Here is a 23,583-nt window from a genome sequence, read left to right as displayed (position 1 = left end):
CAAGCCAGCAAAACCAATTCTTAACGATTGATGCTACTCACCCAAACCAATGACCACGGGCAAACATTTCTCTCAGCCTCAAGGCATGACCTTGAGAGGCATCCTCACTCCAGGGAGGAATCTGCAGAAAGGAGACATGTGACATGAACCACTTTGGTGAGAGCAGGAGAAACCTGCCATGCATGGAGCTTTTTCATTTGTCCTTAGGAAACTGTTTATTCCCAGAGTTGTTGCCTTTATAAAGGACAACCAGAGACCTGGTTCAGGGAACAGCACGGCAGCCTGGTCCCTCCAGGCTGCTCGGGCTAGTCAACACACGCAAACACCAATATGGCAGACGGTTGAAAAGCGTTTATTATCCTGTCTCGTGGGTTTAAATAGTTTTAGGGGTTTTTGCTACGTCAGAGGGGGGTTGGGGGTCTCAGGGGTTAGTCGGGTAATGGAAATTTACCAGAGCAGGTGTGGCTACATTCTTCTGAGGTTTCTGGGGTTAATAGGTAAGTGGGGAAGAGAGAGGGGGAGGGGTCTATCTTTCCGTCACATCCCGTGATCTTCCGCTTCGCCTGTCCCTTACCTACCACATCTCCCCCCTCCTTATCACATACAAAATGAGGTAGTCATAGGTATAGGCACTGGAGTGAGGTACAAACTTGCAACTTGTTAAGGAAAGGGTGGTTTAGTAGATCTGGGTAGATTTTTTAAAACTACTTCTGAAAGCGAAGAGACTGATTTCTCTAGGTAGGAGGTGGATTTCTCGATCCTCTGCAGGTCCTCGTCGATGGTCATTTGCAGCTGAGAGAGTCCGTGCTGTTGGGTTGCGATGGCTGAGACACCTGTGGCTGTGCTAGCTGCTCTTAGGCTAAGCAGCATTGTGATGGTTAATTTCCTTTTTGTGGAGTCTGTCAGGTTCCTCGAGAAGGTGGTATGTCTCTTCGTCTGAGTGATGTAGGACCTTAGAAACAATCAGAACTTGAATACAGAAATCGATAGAGTTATTAAACTTGGCAAGGAACATATAAGGATTCACTCTGGGTTTCTGGCAAACTTACATCTCAAATGTGGATGGGACTACTTACTTATTGGTCTTCTGTGGGGAGTGTCCCACTTGCACTGGTGGGGGACACTGGCTGTGGAGTAACTGAAGGGGGTATTTAAAGCAATGCTTTCGTAGAAAAGGGGGTTTAACATCATAGCAAAATTAATAGGGGTTAGTTAGGTTTGATTTGGTTTCATTTAGGGTTAGTAAGGTAGCTTCTAAACAGGCTGGCTATGTGGAACACGAAGGATGGGGTATTTATTATGGTGACTTTTTTGAGCACTTTGTTACTTGATAGATGCTGCACGACCCACCTAAATAGCTGATGAGGGTAGTGGCCTGGGCCAGCTTGTTCCCCTGGCCACAAGCCTCTAAACAGCAAAATTGCATGAAGAAAGACACTGTGCATGTTTGGATCTCACCACCGTGGGATTCTCAGGTGTTGTCTGGCAGTTTGGTGGTCTGTCATCTCCTTCTGGAGCAGGGGTGTATGTGTCATGGGGATGGTTTACCAGCGTGTCCTGTAAACAAGACTCACAGTTTCTCATTAGTTTTGTTTTGAGGGTCAGGTTTGGCTGGCAGCAGTGGGTGTGCAGCAGTGGCTCTCATAGTCTCACCACGTGGGGGTCCTGACTGCCACAGAGGCGGCACGTCTTCCACACATCCCCGGGGGCTTTCTCCCCACTTTCATGGCTAGGGCTACCCAGGGGTCCCGTATCGGGGCATTCCCTGCTGGCCCAGGGTAGAGGCGCTGCTATTTGCGGTGGGAGGAGGCTGGGTTCGCCCGCGCGCTCCCCCCCCCACCCCCCCGCCCCGTTCCGTGTTTTTCGGGGGCTGGGACCCGCATTCCTTGGCGAGATGCTCTTTTTTCCCGCAGCTCCAAGGGGTATTGTGACTGTTTTTCGGTGCGGCTTAGAACTCTATTCGGTTCTGTTTTGAATCGCGATGGCTTTGTTCTCTCCGTTTCAGGGTCCCGGCCGGCCCCCGCCGGCTCGGAGGAGCCGGCAGACCGGTCGCCAGGCTCCGTGCCGGAAGTCAAATGCCAGAGCACTTCCGGGGCTCCGCGCCGTTTTGTTCGGCCCCGAGCTCGCTTCTCCCCGCGGGGGTGGCGCCGCTCCCGCCCCCCCGGCTCGCCGCGCCTCCCGCGGGGGGTGGTTTCTCTCTTATATGGTGGCGGCGCCCGGCGCGGCCGCTGATTGGCTCCGCGCTCTCTGCCGCTCTCCGCCCCTTTCTCCCGCGCGCGCGCATTCCCGAGATCGCGCGCTGTCCGAGTTTTCGCGCCGAGACTACTAGTGCTCCGCCCCCCTCCGCGGCACCCGGCGCCATTTTCAAAGCGGCAGCATGGCCACGCTGCCGGGGATTTTTCCCGAGCTGCGGCTTCCGCGATTTTGGCTTCTCCTGCCAGCTCCTGCCAGAAGCCCTCCGCGCGCAGCTGCGCCTCTGACAGCGGATCCCTGATCGGCGGCGGCGGCGGGACGGATTGGGAAGCCGTGGCTTTTCGGGGTTTTTTTGCGGCGGGGGTTTCCCGGGGGTTTTCCGCGGCGGGGGTGTCTCGGGGGGCTGCCGCGGAGGGGTTTGGCGCCACTCCGCTCGGCGCGCCGGCGGGGAAGCGGCGCGGGGCCGCGGGCGCGTCCGGGTCCCGGCGGGAGCAAGGCCGCGCCGCTCGGAACGCGCCGCTCCGGGCTCCGGCAGCAGCGGTCCTCTGTCCTGGGCTGGGCTCCGTTCCGCGGCGGGGCCGGGCTGGGCTCTGATCCGGGGAAGGGGTTGTCGCGCTGAGCCCCCCCGGGTCTCCGCTCCCGGGTGGACCCTCCTCAGGGACGGTCTGCGCTTTCGCCCCCGTCCCGAGCTCGGCTCTAACTAATAAACACGTACGCGCTGTATTCTGCATCTCCTGTTTTTCTATTGCCTTGCGCGGGGTTTTTTCTACCTTGCCCCGTGCCGTAACGCTCTCGCCACTGCCTGAGGATTTCGCCTCCCCGGCTAGCGTGGCTGTACACTGTTCCCATATTCCCGGATGCATGGCATCCACTGAGCATTCGGTTGCTCCAAACTCAGGCAGCCTTGCTATAGCAAGATAAAAGTCCCTGAGCTTAAACTCGATACTCCATTGCTTCATACTCACGACCCATGCGACGCTGCCCATGACGCTCGCGGGCCCCGGGGACGTCTCCCCTCCGCCTAGATACGGTCTGACCGTTCCGGCCGCTGCTCCTGTCCAGGTGTATCCCGTCCGCCGGGGGAATTTTTCCTTTTTTTCTTCTTTTTTCCCGGGTTTTCGGCACCAGTATGTTGCCTTTATAAAGGACAACCAGAGACCTGGTTCAGGGAACAGCACGGCAGCCTGGTCCCTCCAGTCTGCTCGGGCTAGTCAACACACGCAAACACCAATATGGCAGATGGTTGAAAAGCGTTTATTATCCTATCTCGTGGGTTTAAATAGTTTTAGGGGTTTTTGCTACGTCAGAGGGGGGTTGGGGGTCTCAGGGGTTAGTCGGGTAGTGGAAATTTACCAGGGCAGGTGTGGCTACATTCTTCTGAGGTTTCTGGGGTTAATAGGTAAGTGGGGAAGAGAGAGGGGGAGGGGTCTATCTTTCCGTCACATCCCGTGATCTTCCGCTCGCCTGTCCCTTACCTACCACACAGAGTCCCAGAATCTGGGGCTGGGGGAGGCTGGAGGCACCTCTGCAGGTCACCTTGCCCAGCCCCTGCTCCATCAGGGCCACCCAGAGCCGGCTGCCCAGGACGCGTCCAGGTGGCTTTTGAGTCTCTCCAGGGATGGAGACTCCACCACCTCCCTGGGCACCTGCACCAGTGCTCAGCCACCCTCCCAGTGCAGAAGTGTCTCCTGAGCTCGGAGGGCCCCTCCTGTGTGTCACCTGGTGTCCGAGGCCCGTGGGGCTGTCCCTGGCTCTGTCCCCTCTGCAGCCTCCCCCCGGGTGTTTATCCCCAGGGATGAGATGCCCTGAGCCTGCTCTGCTCCAGGCTGGGCAGTGCCAGCTCTCTCAGCCTCTCCTCAGGGCAGAGATGCTCCAGTCCCTCCATCATCTTCATGGCCCTGAGCTGGACTCTGTCCAGTCTGTCCCTGTCTCCTGTACTGGGCAGCCCAGCTCTGGGCCCAGCACTCCAGGGCTGGCCTCACTGGTGTGGAGCAGAGGGAAAGGATCCCCTCCCTCCACCAGCTGTGTCACAGCTGCCAGTGCAGCCCAGGACGCTGTTCTGCATTGCTGCAGGAGCGCATTGCTGGCCCGTGGGCATCCTGGTGTCCAGCAGGACCCTGCCAAACTTCAGTTTTTCAACTGGGTGGCCCCCAGCAGATACCAGTGCCTGTGCCTGTTCCTTCCCAAGGACACAGCTCAGCACTTGCCATTGAACTGTCACCCTTGTTGGACTGTCCCTCTGGATGGCAGCACTTCTCTCTGGCAGCTCAGCCACTGCTCCCAGTTTGTGGGAGGGCACACCCTGGCCCCATCACCCAGTTTACTAACAAAGGTGTCAGAAAGGACTGGGCTCAGCATTGTCCTCCAGGCTCCACCGCTAGACTTTGTGCCACTGATCACCAGGGTTCCAAGAAGGTAGATTCTGTGCAAGGTGTCTTTGCTTGTATGTACAAATTCAGAAAGAATTGGCAGGATTTATAACAGGGATTTCTGTTCCATATCTTATGTGGGAAAAAATGTAATGATCCATGCTCGCTCTCACTGGCAGTGGGTAAAGGAAAAGTGGTCCTGTGGTTGGTGACAGTGGATGTCACCTGCACAGGAACTGTGCCAGACTGGTGTGACATACTGTGGGAGGGAGCCCTCTGAGGAAGGTAAAAGCTGGGCTGTAGAGATCATGCAAAGACTATTCTTCAAAGCATAGAAGCCCCCTGTTTTTTGGAGATCAGGAACAATTCCTAGGCAAGGGCTGAAGCTGCAATTCTCTGAGATCCTTTCCCTCCCAGATCAAGTTTTCCATTAATGATGACAGACCAAATTTGAAACTTGTATAATTCACTCATCTTTCTATGACCTCTGCTAGGAGGGAGGAATTCTTGATCCTGAAAATACTCAAGAATTGGCTGAGGATGAGAAGGTCAAGGGTTGAGGGCATATTTTAAAATAACTTAGCAAAGTGAAAAGCAGAATCCCAACCCTGGGTGATAGGAGATCAAGTGAACCGGAAACTTGTGATCAACCTCATCTCAGAAAGGAGGAATGTGAACGAAAACATTGTGGAAGAAGAATCAAGTTATCCAGGAGGAGTGTACAGACATTCCTGTGGAAGCAGTTACGGAGTTAAGAAGAAGCCTGCCGTGCATCATGTGAGCAAGAATGCTGAGGGGGTTTATTCCACCATGATCATACATATCACAAGGTAGTTCCTAGCTCATACATAAACATTACTTCTCATAGAACTATTTTACCCACCTCTGCCTCTTGCTGGAAGTCCTTTTATGGTCTTGGAGGATCATCTAAAGAGATCTCTGGTGGTCATATGCACTGTGAGCCCTCCAAATTGGAAGTGCCTTTGCCTTGAACTTCTCTTAGGGCAGGCACTGTTGTTTCTTGTCACATAACTGTGCCACAAAACCCACTTAGGTGCCTTATAATCTGTTTTTCCTCTGCTTCCAGTTCTGTTCAACATCCCGTGTGTCTACTTTTACATTCCTTTCTCTCATCTGCTAGTTAGTCTTTAAGCTGTATCTTGCAACCAAAACTTGCTGTTTTCCATGTTTTCTGTCACAGTGAGTAGCAGCAATGCATCCTCCTGGCTGGAGCCACCCCCATTTCTATGGTCCCTGAGGCTGACAGACACGCCACGCACTGGTGGCATGTCCAGCCTCAGCTCAGCTCGCATCCCTTGCCCAGACAGGGGAGAGCCACAGGCAGCAGAGGCAGAAGCCATGTGCTCAGGCTGCCCCGCCTTGAAGGCACAAAAGCCTCCACCTTCTACTGGTCAAGGGTCAAGGCACCTGTCAGGGCACCTGAGCCTTCAGCGCTGAGCGATGGCACCCCACTTCTGCAGCCTTGGCCCAGTCAGATGACCCTGTCTCCTGAGGAGCTGCCCTTTGACCTTGGCAGGGACCACTCAATGGACATGATGCCATGGCAGCTTGGTAAGCCCTGCATTTGTCATCACTATGGTGATGTTTCACCTCAGCATAGAATCCCAGACTGGTTTGAGCTGGAGAGACCTCAAAGCTCATCCTATTCCAGCCCCTGCCATGGGCAGGGACACCTGCCACCAGACCAGGTTGCTCCAAGCCCCCTCCAACCTGGCCTCAGACACTTGCAGGGATGGGACAGCCACAGCTGCTCTGGGCAACATGTGCCAGTGTCTTACCATCCCCACAGGGAAGAGTGTGGAGTTGTGTTTTTAGCTTCCACTATATGTATGTTCAAAATGGTTTATCCCTCTGTACCCTCCTGTGCCCTTTTGGTTCATCCCAGGTTTTCCCATCAGTACCTGTGTGTCCCATCAATCCCAAAAACCCTGATCCATGCCCCTGACCCCTCCTGGGTGACTTGTCCACCCTTCCCCTTGGTCTGGAGGCTTCTGCCAGGGTCACTGAGTGACTGGACAATGGCCTGGGGTCCCTCCCCTCTTCCCTTCTAAGTGGATACCCTGGTTGTCCTTCCCTCGGAGGGCCACACCCATGTCTTCTCCCAAATGGCTGATCGGCTTTCCCCGCCCTCCCTATATCAGGGCCTGTTCGAGGCTCAGAGCTCACCCTCTTCTGCTGGATCCCTTCGAGTGCAGTTGGGCTCCGGGGCTCTCCTCGGAGTCACAATAAATCTTGGACCTATCCCCAGAAGAGTGTCACCTCCTTCCTTGCCGGTGGGATCAGCAATATCCTTGGACCCACGAAGGCACGCTCTAAAGCCCTGCTGGGTTCAGCAGAGAGTGCCTCTCGCTGCTCTATCGCCCCGTGGAGAGCTAGCCAGGGCTGGCAAGAGATCTGCTCTTACGAAGTGGGGACAGGACATGGCAGTTTGGTGCCCAACATGGGACCAGAAAGACATTCTGACCCCACGGCAGAAGAATCCTGAGGTCCTTGGACTTTATCTTCACTGGCTGTCAAGCTACGTCCGGTGGCAGTAGGCTCCGTTTTAGGAGCAGCGCTCCCGGGGGACAGGTCTGGCAATTCCTGCACGCAGCGCAGGAATCGGACTTCCATCGGCATTCCACCGCCCGAGTGGAATAAAGCTGAGTCTGGGAAGAAGGGAGGGTAGGGGGAGGTGGTTTTAGGATTATTCTTATTTCTCATTTTCCTACTCTGTTTAATTGGTTCTAAAAGAAATTCATTTCCCCAAGGTGAGTCTGTTCTCACTGTGGCAGTAATTGGTGAGTGATCTCCCTGACCCGTGGGATTTTTATCACGTTTTCTTCTCCTTTTCAGTCAACGAGGGGACGTAATGGAGTGGCTCGGTGAGCCCCTGGCTAGCCAAAATTGACCAAACACAGTTCTCCAAACTCCCTCATCACCCCCTCCACCTTCTCCACACCTATTGCCCATGACTTCTTCATGTCCCTGACTCCACTGTCAGTGAAAGGTCTTCCAGCATTGCAGCATTTATTTTGCACTTTATTTACTGCACACTCAAGACACGCCAATGGCACAGGCAACTCTGTGATGTCCAGTGGTCTGGGCCCTGGTGTGCCACCAAAACTCCCCTGCCAGGGCTGGACAGTCTGGAATGGCCTGTGGCAGGTTTGTGGCAAGTCCACGGCGAGTCCACAGCAGGTCCATGGTGGGTCTCTGATGGGCGCCTGATGGTCCTTTGGCCCAGGTGCCGTGCGCCGTGGTAGGGACCTGTCACTTTCTGCCCACATGGTCCCTCAGTGTTACTAGCACTTTTTGTGCCCGCTTCAGGACCTCCTCCTCATCCACGCTGGGGAAGGCCTCACTGGGGGTCACGGGAAAGGGATGGTAACTCGGGTACTGTGTGGCCTTGCCGTCCGTACCACAGTCACACAGCCACTGCACGTCCAGGACAAGGCCCCTCAGCTCCGGCTCCTCCGCCTCCAGCCTTTGGGCCATACCCAGCAGCCCTCTATGGCCCGCAAAAGCTTCACCACGGCAAAGCACAGCCGCCACCAGTGCCTTCTCCAGGGCCTGGTGCACTTTGAAGAGCACCCAGTTGGGGCAGCAGTGCCGGATGTCATTGCGGGCTGCCTGCAGGTCACTCGTGGCCTGACACAGCCAACGCAGGGCCTCGGGGACGGATGGAGTCAGGGCCATGAGCTCCTGGCTGCTCAGCCAGGAGCCACAGCCTCCCTGTCTGTGGTGCTGGGCAGCACTGCCAGGTTTGTATGGGACCCACCCCTTTGGCCCCCTGACATCATGCAGAGGCCTCAAGGTTGGCAGGCTGGGATCCTTCCATGGATCAGCTTCAGCCTCCTCCTGCAGCCTTTTCTCTGGCTCTGGTGCAGCATGCACCAGTGCCACACTGTTCTCCTCCAGAACCAAGGCCACGTCCTGTGGCTCCTGGCAGACCAGCATTTCACGCAGCACGGACAAAGCGCGTGCCTCCAGCTGCCCACCCAGGATGTTATTGATCTCCTGTGCCAGTGTCTCCACGACCCTCAGTTGCTGCCGGTTCAGCACCATGTCTACATGCTGGATGTAGAGGAGCCGCTGACCACCACCAGACAGGCACGCATGAATAACTTGTGACTGGGAGCTGCCCTCCACCTTTGCCCCGCTGTGCACCAGCACAGTGCAGATGTCCTTGCAGCACTGCACTTTCACCTGCTCCACTGCAAAGCCACCATCCCCCTCCATTCCCATCATTGCCTTGGGGGTCTGCCAATGCAGCAGGGACTCCAGCCCCAGCCTAAACCACGGGGATACCAGCAGCGTCCGGAGACGCCTCTGCGCAGCGCACTGAGAGCCGTAACGACATGGCTGAGGACTACCCTCCTCCAGCTGCTTCTCTGACACCTCTGAGAGCGCCCGTGGCTGCAGGTGTGCTGGCAGCCTTTGCAGCAGCCACCTGACATTACAGCCAGACACTGGCAGTGCAGCCATGAACACAAAGGTCTTCTCTAGGGCCCGAGCGGTCTCTGAGGGCACACAGTCATTGAAGCACAGTCTGTGGGATGGCTCCAGGCAGTCAGCAGTGCTCAGCAGATACAGCTCAGCCACAGCAGAGCAATCGGGGGGCTCCGGTTCCTCCCGCAGCAGCTGGAAGAAATGCCGTGTGGCCACCAGGACTGTCTTCTTCTGGCTACTGGAAAGGCTTCCAGTGCCATGGCTCTCCTGGTAGATTTGGGCCAGGACACGGCTGTAGTGAGTCAGTGTGGGGACCAGGACGACGCCAAGGTGTTGCAGGAGATCTGCAAAGGCAGCCACGTTGGGGTGAGGCGTGAGGAGGTAGGGGTAAAAGTCAGCCTCGTCTGGGAGGGATGTCACCACCTGCCGTGGCCTGGCCATGTCCCATGACTTGGCCAGCACCATGGGCAGCTCAGCCAGGTGCTCTGCGTCCACCTCCTTCAGATGAGTCTGCAGGAAGCTGTACATGCTCTGGAGCACTCTGGCCCGTGTGCTTACCTGCAGTTGTGTCGAGCAGGCTGCCCTGCACACATGCTCCAGGTTGGCCACCACCAGGGCAGTGGGTATCTCTACAAGGACTTCCATGGCCTTCAGGGACCTCTCCTCAAGTTCAAGGGATTCTGGCAGGATGGTGGCTGATGTCCACAGGAGCTCAGCCACATTTTTGCAGTAGGAAACGCTGCCTTTCAGAGCCACGGCCTTAGTGCAGTCTGCAAAAGGAGGGTGGAGGTTCACCAAGTTTGGGGGGATATCCAGTGGAGGCAGGAATTGGATTGAGGCAATTTTCCTCAGGAAACACACTGACTCAGGAGTTTCCAACAAGACTGCAAGTTGCTTGAGCATCTCCTGCTGTCGCTCCAGCAGTTCTGCAGCATGGCATGTAGCCTGAGTGGCTTCACGCTCGATCTCCTCAGCCAGTGCCACAAAGTCCTCTACAGAGAGGCTGGTGCGGACACCTGCCTTAAGGAAGAAATCCACCATTTCTTTGCAGTTCGAAGGTAGCTTATTAAAGAAAGACTTAGGCACAAAGCGGTTTTGGAGCCGCAGGGTGTGGAAGGAGGGCATGTCATGGTAGAAGTAGGAGGCCAGGCGCAGTGTTCTGTGGGCATCTGGTATAAAGGCCACCTTCTGAAAAGCTGCCACAATAGCGTCCATGCTCTGAGTGGAACAGTTGGGTTGCAGGACAAAGAACAAGCATACAGCTTCCAGGAGGTCTTGCTGTGTGAGCTGGGGCAGCCGGGGAAGTACCACAGTCAGGAAGAGCTCCTGATCATCGGTGAACTCCCACTTCAAACGCTTGGCCAGCCATTGGTGGTGCGGGCTTGGTGTGAGAAGCAGCATGTCTTTGTCCAAGTCGTACAGGGTTTGGGCACTCGAGGGCACTGGCGGGAACTGTCTGCAGAGTAACAGCACCTTGCGGTAGGGAGCCACAGCTACGTAGCCCCCCCCAAACTTCTGGAAGAGAGGCAGATACTGGAGCTGCTCCAGTGCACGTGAATCCAGCTCTCCCTGCTGGACAAACCTTAGCAGGGCTGACACGTCCTGCTCCCCTAAATCCCCCCAGCACAGATCAGCTCTTGTGTCTGCCAGATGAGCCACTACAGCCCTGGGATCTGTAACCTGCAGTGCCCTTGGCTTCAGGCAACAGTAAGCAAATCTCCAGGGCAGCAGGGACTGCTGGAGCACAGGGATGCCCAGTTTGTGCAGCACCTTTTCCACTTCAGAGTGACACTCAAAAAGAACCTTGGAGAGAGACGATAGTGGCAATAGGTGCTTTGAGTCTGTCTTACTCCCCTGAGTAGGCAGCACTGCCATATTCTGGAGATGATTCACGAATGACTCCATGTCCACCTCTGAGGTCCTGGAGGGAACCATCCTGTCAAAGAAGGTCCACAGCTCCTTGAGCCAGTTTTCCCCCTCTCTGGTCCACTCCAGCTGACCCAATGCCTCCTGGATGAGTGGTGTGGCCTCTGGGAGGTCAAGCTCCTTCACAAAGCAAGGTGGGATCCATTCAGGAATACAATTTTGGGCAAAACGGTGGCTGTGCTTGGGGAAGAGGTGGGCAAAGGAGTTCTTGAAGACAGGGTGGTGGATGCTGAAAGCATTCAGAAGACCATCTTCTGTGGCCAGCAAGGGCAGGCCTTCCAGGTCTGCCTTGTCCCCTTCCCTGTGAGTACCTTGGGAGTGCCTGTTCCATCCTGTTAAGTACTGCAGCAGGTAGAAGCAGCTCTTTGGGGTCCTCAGGGGTGTCTCAGCCAGCCTGCAGGGCACAGGCAGAGCCAGGGCCTTGAGGAAGCACCGGAGAGAGGCTGGCCCTAAGACCACAGCATTCACCTGGGCTTCAACGAACTCCTCGCGGATCTGCTGCAGGTGGGTGAATGCTGGAACCAGTTTCATGTTCAGTTGCTGCAGCACTTCCTGGACTTTTGGCTGAGACTTCTCCTTGAGGAAGTATGGCTCTGTTAGCATGTCCGAACCACCTGGAGATGCCCATGTTATTCTCACCGTGTCAGATGACTTCCTGTGGTACACAGGCACCAGGGGCAGGCGTGCATGACTGATGTGCTTGTAGACCTCTCTCACCATGCCCTGGAAGACAGGTAACACTCTTTTTGTAACAGGGAAAAACTGGAGCAAGTGCAAGTCCAGGTGCTGCTGGCAGAGTTGCAGGGACCTGTACTGGAGCTTTTCTGGCTCCAGGGCTTTCCACTGCCTGGTGAGAAAGTAACAGTAGAGTGGAGCCACCAAGCGCCGGAGCAAGAAGTCATTCCAGGTTGCCTCTGTGCCGCCTTTGTCCCAGTGGAGACTGCACCTGGCCGCATCCACAGAGAAGTTAGCATTGATGTGCACAGGCAGCCCAGTGATCAAGGGCAGTGGGAGGGTGCAGAAGGCTCTGCCTGTGACTTGGTTCAGAGGCTCCAGGCGGGCAGCCACAGCCCCATAGGGCAGCCATTTAAGCACCGGAGACTCCTCAGCCCCACCTTGCACCCCAATTTGGGCGACCACCCTCCACAAACTTGTGGTCTTAGCCATGCTATTTTTGACTTTCATGGTATAGGAGAAAGAGGTGGGGCTGTTCCCATCCACAGCTTTGCTTAATCTTGCATGAAAATCCTGTCTCAACTTTGCATCTTCCTCCGTGACCTTCGTGCTCACCCGCAGCTTCTGCACCAACTCTTTCCCAGCTGGGGGGATCTCAGAGAAGATGATGGTGTTGACATGCCGGAGGAAGAGCACCAAGTCCTCACCTTCCTTAGCCAGTGTTTCTTCCATGTCCTTGAGGTCTTGGTCTCGCACAACCATGTCAGACACCCTGGACTTGGCAGCCTCAGCTGCAGTGCGGAGCGGCAGCCGGAAAAGGACGCCCTGTTTCAGGTTGAAGAAGGATGGTAGGAAGGTGTCATAAATGTCTGGAAAATTTTTCTTGAAGTCAGTGTCAACAGCAAACATGCTACCAGGCTTCGCAGTTGTGGCTGTGGGCATGTAGTAGAGATGGGGATCAGAGACACACAGGGTACTGTCTGCAGTCAGGAAGGCTGGGCAGTCAGTAAAGTGGTAGACAGTGTTGAAGCCAAGGCCATATTAGCCTGTGACATCCTGCCGGCCTTGCTTGCCACCCACCCCCAGACGCTGAATGCCTTCAATGTCATGCTCCTGGAAGGGGCGGTCGTTGTAGATGCAGAGGGCAGGGCCCTGCAGGATGTTCCATTTCTCACTAAAAGTGGCCTTTGCTGGGTGCTGCCGGCGGTCCCACACAAAGTGCACAAGCCCCGCACCAGCATCATCCGCATTCTGGAGCACCTCCTTGACCATATCAGGAGCGGACTCAGAGTACTCCTTCAAGATGTTCTTCAGTCGTGTTGGCAAATCTTCGTGGGCACCAAATGGCTGTGCCCAGAGGCTCAGGTGATCAGTGAGGAGTTCACTCCTCTCCAGTGCTCGGTGGCGTATGGTGGCCACCCCACAGCGCAGGGCTGCATCTCGGGACAGCTGTTTATGGCACAGCAGGACATCTCTGTCCAACGGCATCCATGGTGCATCATTGAAGTAGAGCTTGTCCCATGGGTGCAAAATGCCCTCCTCATCAGGCAGAAAGAGTTGCTGGGTGTGGCAGGCATCTGGCTGGGTGCCATCTTCCATCAAGCCACAAGACACCAGCCGCAGGGCCAGATCCAGCTCCGTGGCCGGCAGTGGCTTTCCAGCATGTGTCTTTGCCAGGGTGCAGAGCACTTGGGCATAATCATTCCAGGTGAATGTGTGGCGCAGCCCCACACACTCCCAGAGCTCTCTGTAGGGCTTGTACTGCTCTTGGAGCTGATAAAGGTATGGGGCAGCCTCAAATGACAGTTTCTCAGCCACAGCTGTGACCGGCACAAAGTGGGAGCCCATCAAGATGAAGGGCTCCCCGGAGTCCACTGCAGAAGCTACCTCATCCCGGCTGGAGTGCTGTTCCTGGAGCATCATGTTCAGGTGCTTGTAGCAGCAGTTGGTGCTGTACTGCAGGGTCTCCAAAGGGAGAGTGTTGGAGAAATGTCTGAGTGCCCGCAGCTGCTCAAGGACCTGAGCTGATGATATCTGCCGGTCCAGCCCCAAGAAGGATGCTACCTCCTCGGAGAGGCTGAAGCTTTTCCCCAGCATTTTAGGAGCCAAGATAGGCTTGGTGAGTCCCACTAGTGGGTCATGGAGGTGATGGTAGAGCTGGGCAGCTGGCAGCAGCACAAGCTTGCCATTGCATAGTACAGCAGGGAGGAAGGGCACAGTTTGGAAAGTGGCCTGCAGGGTGTCGTTTGTTCTCTTCTTCACTGCATCCTGAAGTAACTCGAGGATGCAGGCAGCCCTCTGGCAGCCCTGGGCACCATTCTTGGTCCAGAGAAGCTGCACAGTCTTTGCCCTCTCCAGCAGCTCTGGCAGGGCTACGGTGTTCTTCACCATGCCCAGCCTCTCCAGTTGGCTTAGTCTTTCCAGGAAGGCATGCCCAGTGGGGAAGCGCCCATCCTCAGGGCTGTATAAAGGGGCAGCGCGACCTCTGGGATGCACCAGGTGATAGATGAACTGCAGGTGGCCATGAGGGGTGGCAGGGATGCAGGGCACTGTCTGCAGCACTTTGTCCACATCCTCATGAGACATATCCAGCGCATGGAGCAGCAGCAGGTTCCGGTCAACGTCAGGGAGATTTTCCAAGTTGGGAAGCACAAGCTCACAGAGAAAGCGCTTCCAGTCATAGGTTCCAGCATCCAGCGCCTTCCCGAGGCCCTCCTGCACCTTCCCAGGCAAGGCCACAGCCAAGAGGGGATGGGGCACGGTGATGGCAAAGACTCGCTGCGCCACAGTACCCAGCTTAGGGTGTCTCTCTACAGTCTGGTGCAGGAAGCGGGCGTCCTGCAGTGAGCACCAGGAATGGCCATCAGAAAAGAGCCTTGGGCCACTCCTGGCTGCCACAGCCTGGTAGAAACCAGTCACAGCCTCTGTAAAGGGGTAACGGGCAGTGCTAATGTCTGGCCAGAAGACATGATACTCATAGTTCTTCAACTCACCTGCCTCGTGCATGGCACGGAGATGGTCCAGTGCCCGCAGCCAGGCCGCCGGCACGGCATTGTGGAGCAGCACTCGGTTCCACTTGCCCCGCTCTGCCGTGTCCCACAGCCCTTTGCGATTTGAGAGGATGCTGAAGGCCCCGTGCACGTGGATTGGCAGCCCTGAGATGACCGGCATGGGAAGGTGGCAGAAAACTTGCCCCTTCTCAGCATCCAGACGTGGCACCCACTTGCCATCTTTGGCAGGGGCAAGAGGAAGGGCCACACCAGCCATGGGAAGTGGAGGATGGAGTCCTGCCTGTGTGTTCTGGTGAAACAGTTCCAGCAACTCCCCATCACCCTGACACACCAAAACCAGGTAGTGCCACACTGTCCTGGATTCCTCCTCACAGGCTGAGAGCTGCTCAATGGCTGCCCAACTTGGGGGATCCCCAGGGGACCCCAAGCCTCGGATCTCCTTTCGCTGCAGCATGGCCAGAGGCATGGTATCCTCTGTAGAAGTGGCCGTGTCTGGCAGCATCTCCAGAGACAGCTCCCTCACGTTCTTCAGGAAGAGCAGCAGGAGCCTGTTAGAGCCAAGGAAAGCAGTCCCAAGGGACTGGATGCGCTCTGCACCAAAGGCCTCAGAGCAAATCTGCGATGTCACAGCTTCCTCTTCAGTGCGAAAAGGCAAGCGGAAAAGGCTCCCTGGAAAGGGTCCTGGCTCAGGCAGGCAGCAACCAAAGATACCGTTGTAGGGCTGGAACTGCTCAGCAAAGACACGGAGGATGCGTGGCCGGCTAGAGAAGTCCAGGCGGATGCCAGGGGAGCCGGCCCTGGGGATGTGCTTGCTCAGATGGGTGCCATTGGGATCAAAGATGAGCAGTGTCTCCCCGCTCAGCACTGCTGGCACATCCGTGACACGGTAGACAGAGCTGAAGCCCAGACCAAAGCGCCCGATCCGGCCTGCCTGGCCCTCCTTTGTGGCAGCCCCAATCCGGGTGATGTTCTGGAAGTCATCCTCTGAGAACAGGGCATTGTTGTAGGCCCAGAGGGCTGGGCCATGGCAGGCAGCCATGCCTGGGTCTAGCAGCCCAGAGGTGGCCGTTCTGTGGCTCCGCAGGTCCAGGAGGAAGCGGCACACAGTAGCGCTGGCATCCTCTGCGTTCTGGACCATCTCCGTGAAGAGATCGCCCTCCTCGCCATACTCCCGGAGGATGTTGCGGAGGCGTAGAGTGATGGGCTCTGAGGGGCCACAGGCTGTGAATGGCTCCGGGCCCAGCACCCGTGTACTGAGACACTCCGTGCCCAGGAACATGGCTGTGCTGGAAGGCACTGCCTCGTGCACCACCTCTGCAACATCCTCCTCTTCCTCCCGCTCCATGTCCAGGTACACGGCAGAGGCAGCTGGGCGGAGGGCAAAGCCCGAGCCCTGCGGGATCCTCACAGGAACTGGCACAGTGCCCTTGCCCTGGTGGCCCCGTCCCTTCAGCCACTCCAGGACTGCTACAACCACCTGCAACTCTGTGGCAGTGCCCGCTCTGGAGCTGCGCCTGTCTATGTCCTGCCCCAGGGAGCGCAGGGCCGACACCGCCCTCTCCTCACTCACCCCGTCAGCCACCCCCCAAGCCCTGAAGAGGCAGCTGTAGGGCAGGAAGTCAGGGGGCACCCGGGGCACCAGCAGCCCCAGCTCCAACTTCTCAGGATAGCCCAGTACAGCATCACGTGGCAGGACAAGCCCACACTCAGTCCACACAACAGCACCATCTGGGGCAGTCCCAAAGGCCTTCAGGTTTTCCTGCATGTGCCACTAGATGGGCTGGAGAGCGGGACCCACCTCATCCATGTCCCCACGCCCCGCCAGCTTTCTCAGCTGCTCCCACACTCTCTCCAGTGGTGGGGTCTGGCTCAGCCCCAGCTTCTTCTCTGCCTCAGGCACAAAGGCATCAATCAGGGGCATGGCAAGCCCCACCAGGGATTGGTACTGCATGGATCGCAGCTCCTTGGGGGGCAGGAAGGGCTGCCCAGGCTCTCCTGTGCACTTGGAGTGAGGTACCCATGGCAGGGCCTGGAGCTGCCTGAGCTCTGCAGCGCTGAAGCCATCCAGTGCCTTGGGCTGGTTGCAGACTGTGATCAGTGCTTCAGCCCTGTCCAAAGCTGCCGTGCCGCCCTGACTGACTTTTGCTGCAGCTGCCAGGATGTCTGAGGGCAGCAGGCACCCCTGACCGTGCCGCAAGCCCATGGCCCTCAAGGCACGGAGGACAGATGGATTGTGGAAGGCAGCAGGGGGAAAGCGCTCGGGTGCCAGCAGGGCCTGCAAGGTGCTGTCACAGGGGTCGTAGAGGTCTTGTGGGTATGCGAGGCCATCAGGGGTCTCCAGGAAGGCCAGCTTGCTGCAGGCCTGCTGGAGCGGGGGGCTCTGTGCAAAAACAGTGTCTCCGTGCTGCAGTACCCAGAGCAGGAGAGCCTGTGTCTCAGCCACTCTCCCCGCATATGCGCCTTGGGCCACGGCTCTGATGGCCTTCAGCATCACACAGGCTGCACTGATGAGGGGCCTCTGGAGCCTCCCGAGTAGCCGCCGGTCAACTTCATCCCGGCACCGCAACACGGCCTCCGGCAGCACCACATCTTGGGGCAGCTCCAGCTCTGGCTCCAGCACCGGGGTGGCAGCGGCTGGCACCAGCCCCGTGGGTTGTGGGGTGGCCAAGCAGGGCAGTGGCAGAAAGAGGGGCAGAGCAGCCAGAGTGCCCATGTCCTGCTTGCTCAGGGATGGGACGTCTGCCAGATAGAGACGGAGGATGACCACATCTGCATCAGGAAGCGAAGCCATGCGGGAGGCCAGTGCTGCAGGCCCCTGCCTGCCCAGGGCCCGCAGGGCATTGAGGGGGGATGGAGGCAGGACATAGCGGGACAGGGAGCGGTGCCACATGCTTGGTGGCACCACAGGGCAACCCAGAATCTCCAGCACAGAGGCCACAGCAGGTGGCAGGAGCTGGTCCTCCCATACTGGAAGATACGACTGGATTCAGGTATCAGTGGAGCCAGACGGACAGTGGGGGCATCCAGTGAGGACAGAGCTATGAGAGGGAGCCCCTCCAGAGGGCCCAGGTCTTTCACGTGGTGGGCCAGAAATTGCCACAGGGCTGGGAACCAGGAGGCTGGGGGCTGGGGGAGCCCTTGGGCTGGGCACCAGGTCACTGGGGTTGAAGACTGGGATGTCCAGGTGGGGGGCAGAGCCAAGCGCAGGGTCTGTACAGTCACGGCTGGATCCAGCAGAAGCAGGTTGGGGAAGAGACCTGTGTACGAGAGGCAGAGGCTGGACTAGAAACCTGTGGGACCTGGGACCTGGCAGGGAGGGGGACACAGGATGTGGGAAAAAGAACTGCAGGGGATGGGTGGCCCCCATGGGGGATGTGGGAGGACCTGGGCTCTGGAGAGATGGTGGATACCCTTAGTAGGAGCACAGAGAACCCAAAAACCCCAGATGGGTGGGGATATAAGGAAGAGATGTGGGAGGTAAAAAGGTGTTAGGGGAACCAGTATTGGGGAGCACAGAGATCTTCAGATGAGGAACACAGTGAGACCCAGGACCCGAGGGAGCACAGAGGGGACAGAGCAATGTGGGAAGAACAGCAAGCACATGCATCTCCAGAGCGACAGGGAAGTACAGGGCGATACTGGGGCTGCAGAGGAACCCAAGGTGTACAAGGTTACCTGGGGATGCTGGGATTTAGGGGGGGCAAGCAGGGGACGTAAAAGTGGTCCAGAGACTCCCATCTCTTACCCTCCTTGGCAATGCCCCGCAGGAGGCTGTCCAAGCCTGGCTCCAGGTCTGAGGGCAGGAAGGACCCGGCCAAGCCAGGCAGGAGCTCCCTGTGGGAACAAACAGATGTCCTGGGGGACCAGAAGGGTAATGGGGAGCAGCTTTCTGGGCACCTGCCTCAGCTCCCACTTGGTGACACTAGGTGAGAGAAGGAGGGCAGTGAGGAGCCCAAATATCCAGGGCCAAATATCCAGGTTTGGCCGTGCCTCCCGTCCCCAATTCAAGAGCAAGAGCTGTGACTGCGGGCAACTGGCTCTGCTGCCCACTCTGCAAGGAACAGAGCTGCCGGGGGCCGTGGGCTCACCTGGGGCAGTCGGATGTGTCCACGTAGACAACGGCTGACGCAGTTCCAAAGGCCACGAAGGTTCCGTCGGCGCGAGGCAGGAGGGGGAGGCCCCAGAGCTCAGCGTGGCAGCCATCCCCGGCCACGTAGCGCAGCAGGCAGAGGCGGCCGGCAGCCGGGAGCTCTGCGGCCCCGTGGCGCCGCAGCACCTCCCGCACGTGTCCCGCCGTGGCCTCCCGCAGACCCTTGGGCATCCCCAAAGTCAGCCCCCTCCACACGTGGGGCGGGACCTCGGCCACCGGCTCCTTGGCTGCCAGCAGCAAGGCCTGGATCGCTGCCGTGTGGCAGCATCGCCCGCAGCCTCTGGCAGCAGCACAGCCTCGAGGGCCCGCAGCCGCCCCGCCGCCCCGTCTGCGGCCGGCAGCAGGACGGGGGCAGCCGCCAGCTCCTGGCACACACGGCTCACCAGGCTGTGGATCCGGCCGGAGCTCGGCTTGCGCTCGGGGTCTGGCCACAAGCTGTAGGCATCTGCACCGGGCAGCGCCACGGCCATGGCGGCCAGGTGGCTGTAGACCCGGGGCAGGAGCTCGAGCAGCAGAAGAGCATTCCAGTGGGCATCTTCCTCACCCTCCTCACCTTCCTGGGGCCAGCGGAGATGGCAGCGATCATCAGAGAGGGCAAAGGGAGCACTGGCATGGACGGGCAGCCCTGTGGCCGTCTCATCAGTGGCTGGCAGCGGCAGGAAGCAGCAGAGCCGCCCTTGGCAGGCCCCGTGGAGGGGGTGTGCCAGGCTCACCTCAGGGCTGCACCCCAGCTGTCTGCCCAGAGCCACAACTGGCCCCTCAGTGGCCCTGCCCGTAGCCACCAGCCACTTGCTGCCAGTACCAACCCCATCCCTGTGCAGGGCCACCAGGCACCACGCCACACTCAGCCCCTCACCCCCCGATGGCACTGGGACAGGGAGAGGCTGAGGGGATGCCACAAGTGTTCCCATGAGTGTCTGGACCCCATCAGGGGCCACACGGTGCAGGGCCACGCGGCGGACATGGCGGAGGAAGAGGAGGGCAGGAGGGGCCTCTGTGAGGAAAGTCTGCATGAGGCTGCAGATGCGCTCAGCATTGGAGACCCCTGCAGCAATTTCTGAGGGTTGCCGGCGAAGGGGGAAGCGGAAGAGGGTGCCCTGGGCTGAAGCACCGTGCTGTCCCACAGCTTCCAGCCCAGCCCAGCCCAGAAGGGCTCAAAAAGGCCAGGAAGGTCCTGGGCTTCAGAGACGTCCCAGCGCTTGCCAGCACCAGGCAGCACCTGGCATTCAGGGTCCAGCACGCCCAAGTATGGGGGGCTCAGCACACCTGGTAGGTCTGGAGACAAGGGAACCGTAAGGCCACAGAGATGACATGGACACCACTGCCTTCCCAGATCATCCCAAGCCATCAATGCCCCAGATGCCCACCCAATGGCCCCACGTTTATCCCCACGGTGCCTCCCATCATCCAAAGCTTAATCCCAACTCAGCAGTCCTCCCTCAGTTTGTCCCCCTAGCCCTGCTCTCCACTGCCAGCCAGCCTCCCTCCAGCCTCCTAGTGCTTCAGGTTTCCAGCTTCAGGTTTCCTCACTTTGGACACGGCCCTCCATTTTGCACACCCCCAGTGCCCCCCAGTTCTCCCCAGCACCTGTAGTTTGGTGCCTGCAGTAAAACCCACATCCCCGGTTCAGTCCCAGCTGGGGCTCCCAGTGCCACTCACCGGTGAGGTGGTAGACAGAGGTGAAGCCCAAGCCGAAGCGCCCCACGCTGTGAGGATCCTGCCGCTTGTGTGACACCCCTGGGCGCTGAATCCCTGTCCAGTCCTGGGGCGACATCACGGCATCGTTGTAGGCCAAGAGAGCTGGGCCTGGTGGTCAGCACCATCCATGGATAAGGGGGGAAGTGGGACATGGAGTGGGAATTGTCATTCACACTCAGTGTTCCCACAAGCTCCAGTCCCACAAAACTCCCCTCAGTAACACTGAGTCCTCCCAGTACCCTCGGTGCTCCCAGCACATGCCAGAACCCCTCACCAGTTCCACTTCCCCCAGTCCCTCCCAGCACCAGCCAGTGCCCCCCGCGGGCTTCATCCCGTTTCTCCCGGTGCCCACAGTGCCTCTCACCCTGGGTGCCCTCCAGGCCCCCTCCGGTGATGTTGAATTCCCGCTCATCCCACACAAACACGAACTCCTTAGCGCCAGCGTCATCTGCGTTCTGCACCAGCTCCTGGAATTGGAGATCAGTGCCCGGTCACCTGGGCCCTCCAGGCCCTGAGAAGAGCATCAACCCTCTCTCCCAGCTGGGCACCAAGGCCCTGGGCTGGTGCTGGACAGGGACCAGCCCCACTGCCTGCAGTAACGCTGCCCTGCTGGGCAGCAGATCCCGGACGGGTGATGTGCATCTGACCTTGAGGATCTGCCCTCCGTCCGGGTACTTCTGCAGGATGCTGGACAGGTAGTCAAGGAAGCTGGGTGCCCGCTGGCAGAAGGTCTCCCTGTAAAGCAGAGAGAGGGAGAGAAGGTGTGGGGGCGGCTCTGTAACCAAGATGCCCATGTTCTCCTTGGATCCCACAGGATGTGCCTCTCCTTGGAAAGGGTCAAGGACCCCATCTCCTTCCAGGACCCACTGAAACAACCACCTCCAAGGATGACAACTACACTTCCCCAAACCCCTATCTCTTCCTGGGATGCTCCAGTGCACTGCTTTTGCCTGGGATCGAGTTAATTTTCTTCCCAGAACTGTGTCCAGGGCTACATTCAGGATTTAGCATGAGAACAGTGTTGGCTGCACACAGATGTTTGGGTTGGAGCCCAGTCAAGACTTTTCAGTGTCCCATGCTCTGCCAGCAAGGGGAGAGCGTGGCCAGGAGACCCAACCCAAAGTGGCCAGAGGGATATTCCGGACCACAGAACCTCCTGCCCAGTACAGTACTGGGAGGGGGTTGGCCAGGAGCCACTGATCACTGCTGTGGGATGGGTGAGGCATTGGTTAGTGGGGCATGAGCAACTATTGGGCATTACTGGTTTCTCTTGGGTTTTATTCCATTCTCTCTCCTTTTCATTCCTATTAGTAGCAGCAGTGACATCAATCTATTTAGTTTTGTTTCAATCATTAAACTGTTCTTGTGTCGGTTCAGAGGCTTTACCTTTTCGTTTTGATTCTGCCCCACTGGGAACAGCAAGTGGCTTTATGGTGTGAGCTGCGGGCAGGGGTTAAACTGTCCTGAGGGTTTGGGTAACCACAGAGTACCGTGAAGGGAAGGGGAAAGGGAAGGGGAAAGGGAAGGGGAAGACTATGCTGGAAGACTTGTCTCATAGCCTGGCCCTCGCCGGAGAAAAGCCTAAGGTGTAATTAGTGACAGTTCCCACTGGATGGCTCCCGAAGCCCAGCGGGGACGGCAATGCTGAGCACAGCCGGCAGCTTCGATTCAGCTCCAGCCGTTCTCTCGTAGCACAGCTCCGTGTTACCAACCACAACACAATGATAACCTAAGCCCAGAGCCAAGGGAGGATGAACATTCCCACGGGGTTGCACGCACCAGGAAGGGTTTTTATAAAATGCACCTGTGAGTGCACGGGCAGGAACTCCGAGAGCAAACTGTGACCCACAGCTGTTAAATAAATACAAGAGATGCTCACAACAACTTTGTTTTAACACACTCTGCTCAGATCTGTTGTTATCTCAACTCTTTGTGCCCCAGTTGAGAACCAAGAAGGACTGTCGTGGCTGAACCCCAGCCAGTAACTCAGTCCCACACAGCTGCATGCTGCTCTGGAGAGATGGGGGAGAGAATCCAGAAATGGTAAAGAATAGTTAAATAACTGAAACAAGACTAAATATACTGACATTACTGCTGCTACTACTATTAATAGTAATGGGAAGGAGAGAGAACAGAATAAAACCTGAGAGAAACCAGCAGTGCTCGGAAGTCGCTCATCACCCACTGACCAATGCCTAGCCTGTTCCCCAGTAGCAATCGGTGGCTCCTGGCCAACCCCCTCCCAGTTTCTGACTGGGCAGGAGGTTCTGTGGTCCAGAATATCCCTCTGGCCGGTTTGACTTGGGTCTCCTGGCCGTGCTCCCCTTGCTGGCAGAGCACGGGACACTGGAAAGTCTTGACTTGGAGTCAGCTCAACAGGGCCTCAGCGTGTTACAAACGTTGTTCTCACTTTGAATCCCCAACACAGCACTGGAGCAGCTTCTGGGGAGAAAATTATCTCTCTCCCAGTCAAAACCAAGACATCCAGCAGCCCCCAGTGAAAAACCCTCCCTGTGAGCCCTGACCGCTGCAGTCCCCACCTCCCTCAGTCACCCTTCAGTTGTCCCCAGCACCCCTTGAGCCCCCTGCCCCACCCACGGCCCCTGTGACCCCCAGAACACTCCAGCCATGCCCTGTCTCCCCCCACAAACAGCCAGAGGTGCCCCCAGACCCACTCACGCCTTCAGCTGCTTGAGGGCCATGGTGGGCAGTGCGGGGGACCCCTGCCCACTCCTGGAGCAGCTGGAGCAGCTGCTGCTGCCCCGTGCCGCTGCCGCCGCTGGCGCTCGGAGCTCCGCTCCGGCCCTGCTCCGCCCGCTGCTCCTGGTCCCGCCTCCCTGACCAAGAGTTTCGATTCCCCGTTGCACACGCTCATTATGGGAAATGTGCTGGGTTTTTTTGGGTTTTTTTTGGTTTTTTTTCCCCAAAAATAGCGGCGAGGAGCAAGGAGACATGAAAGGCGGCGGGGAGGACCGAGGACCGGGGCAGGAACTTGCCTATATAAAGCGGGGATATGGGAATGTGGATACCTGGATGGGGTATGGGAATACATGGATATTGGATAATATTTGTTTAGATTTAGAGATGGGGTAACTGAGAGGTGTTTTAA

General features: G+C 57.6%; 1 protein-coding gene across 1 annotated transcript; it reads right to left on the bottom strand.

Moving 5' to 3' along the window:
- Window positions 1-7,583: 7,583 nt before the first annotated feature.
- Window positions 7,584-23,276, bottom strand: LOC100231510 (sacsin-like). Its single transcript, XM_030261500.4, is given in 10 exon segments — window positions 7,584-17,593; window positions 17,596-17,883; window positions 18,372-18,460; window positions 18,715-19,030; window positions 19,033-19,921; window positions 19,924-20,051; window positions 20,436-20,582; window positions 20,839-20,941; window positions 21,122-21,209; window positions 23,154-23,276. Coding segments are annotated over 10 exon segments (11,829 nt in total). The 5' UTR covers window positions 23,177-23,276; the 3' UTR covers window positions 7,584-7,835.
- Between the last annotated feature and the right edge of the window lie 307 nt (window positions 23,277-23,583).

This window comes from Taeniopygia guttata, chromosome 20 (assembly GCF_048771995.1).
Source record: "Taeniopygia guttata chromosome 20, bTaeGut7.mat, whole genome shotgun sequence".
Lineage (NCBI taxonomy): Eukaryota > Metazoa > Chordata > Aves > Passeriformes > Estrildidae > Taeniopygia > Taeniopygia guttata.
The sequence above is the reverse complement of the archived record's forward strand: the minus strand, read 5'-3'. Positions and strand labels throughout refer to the sequence as shown.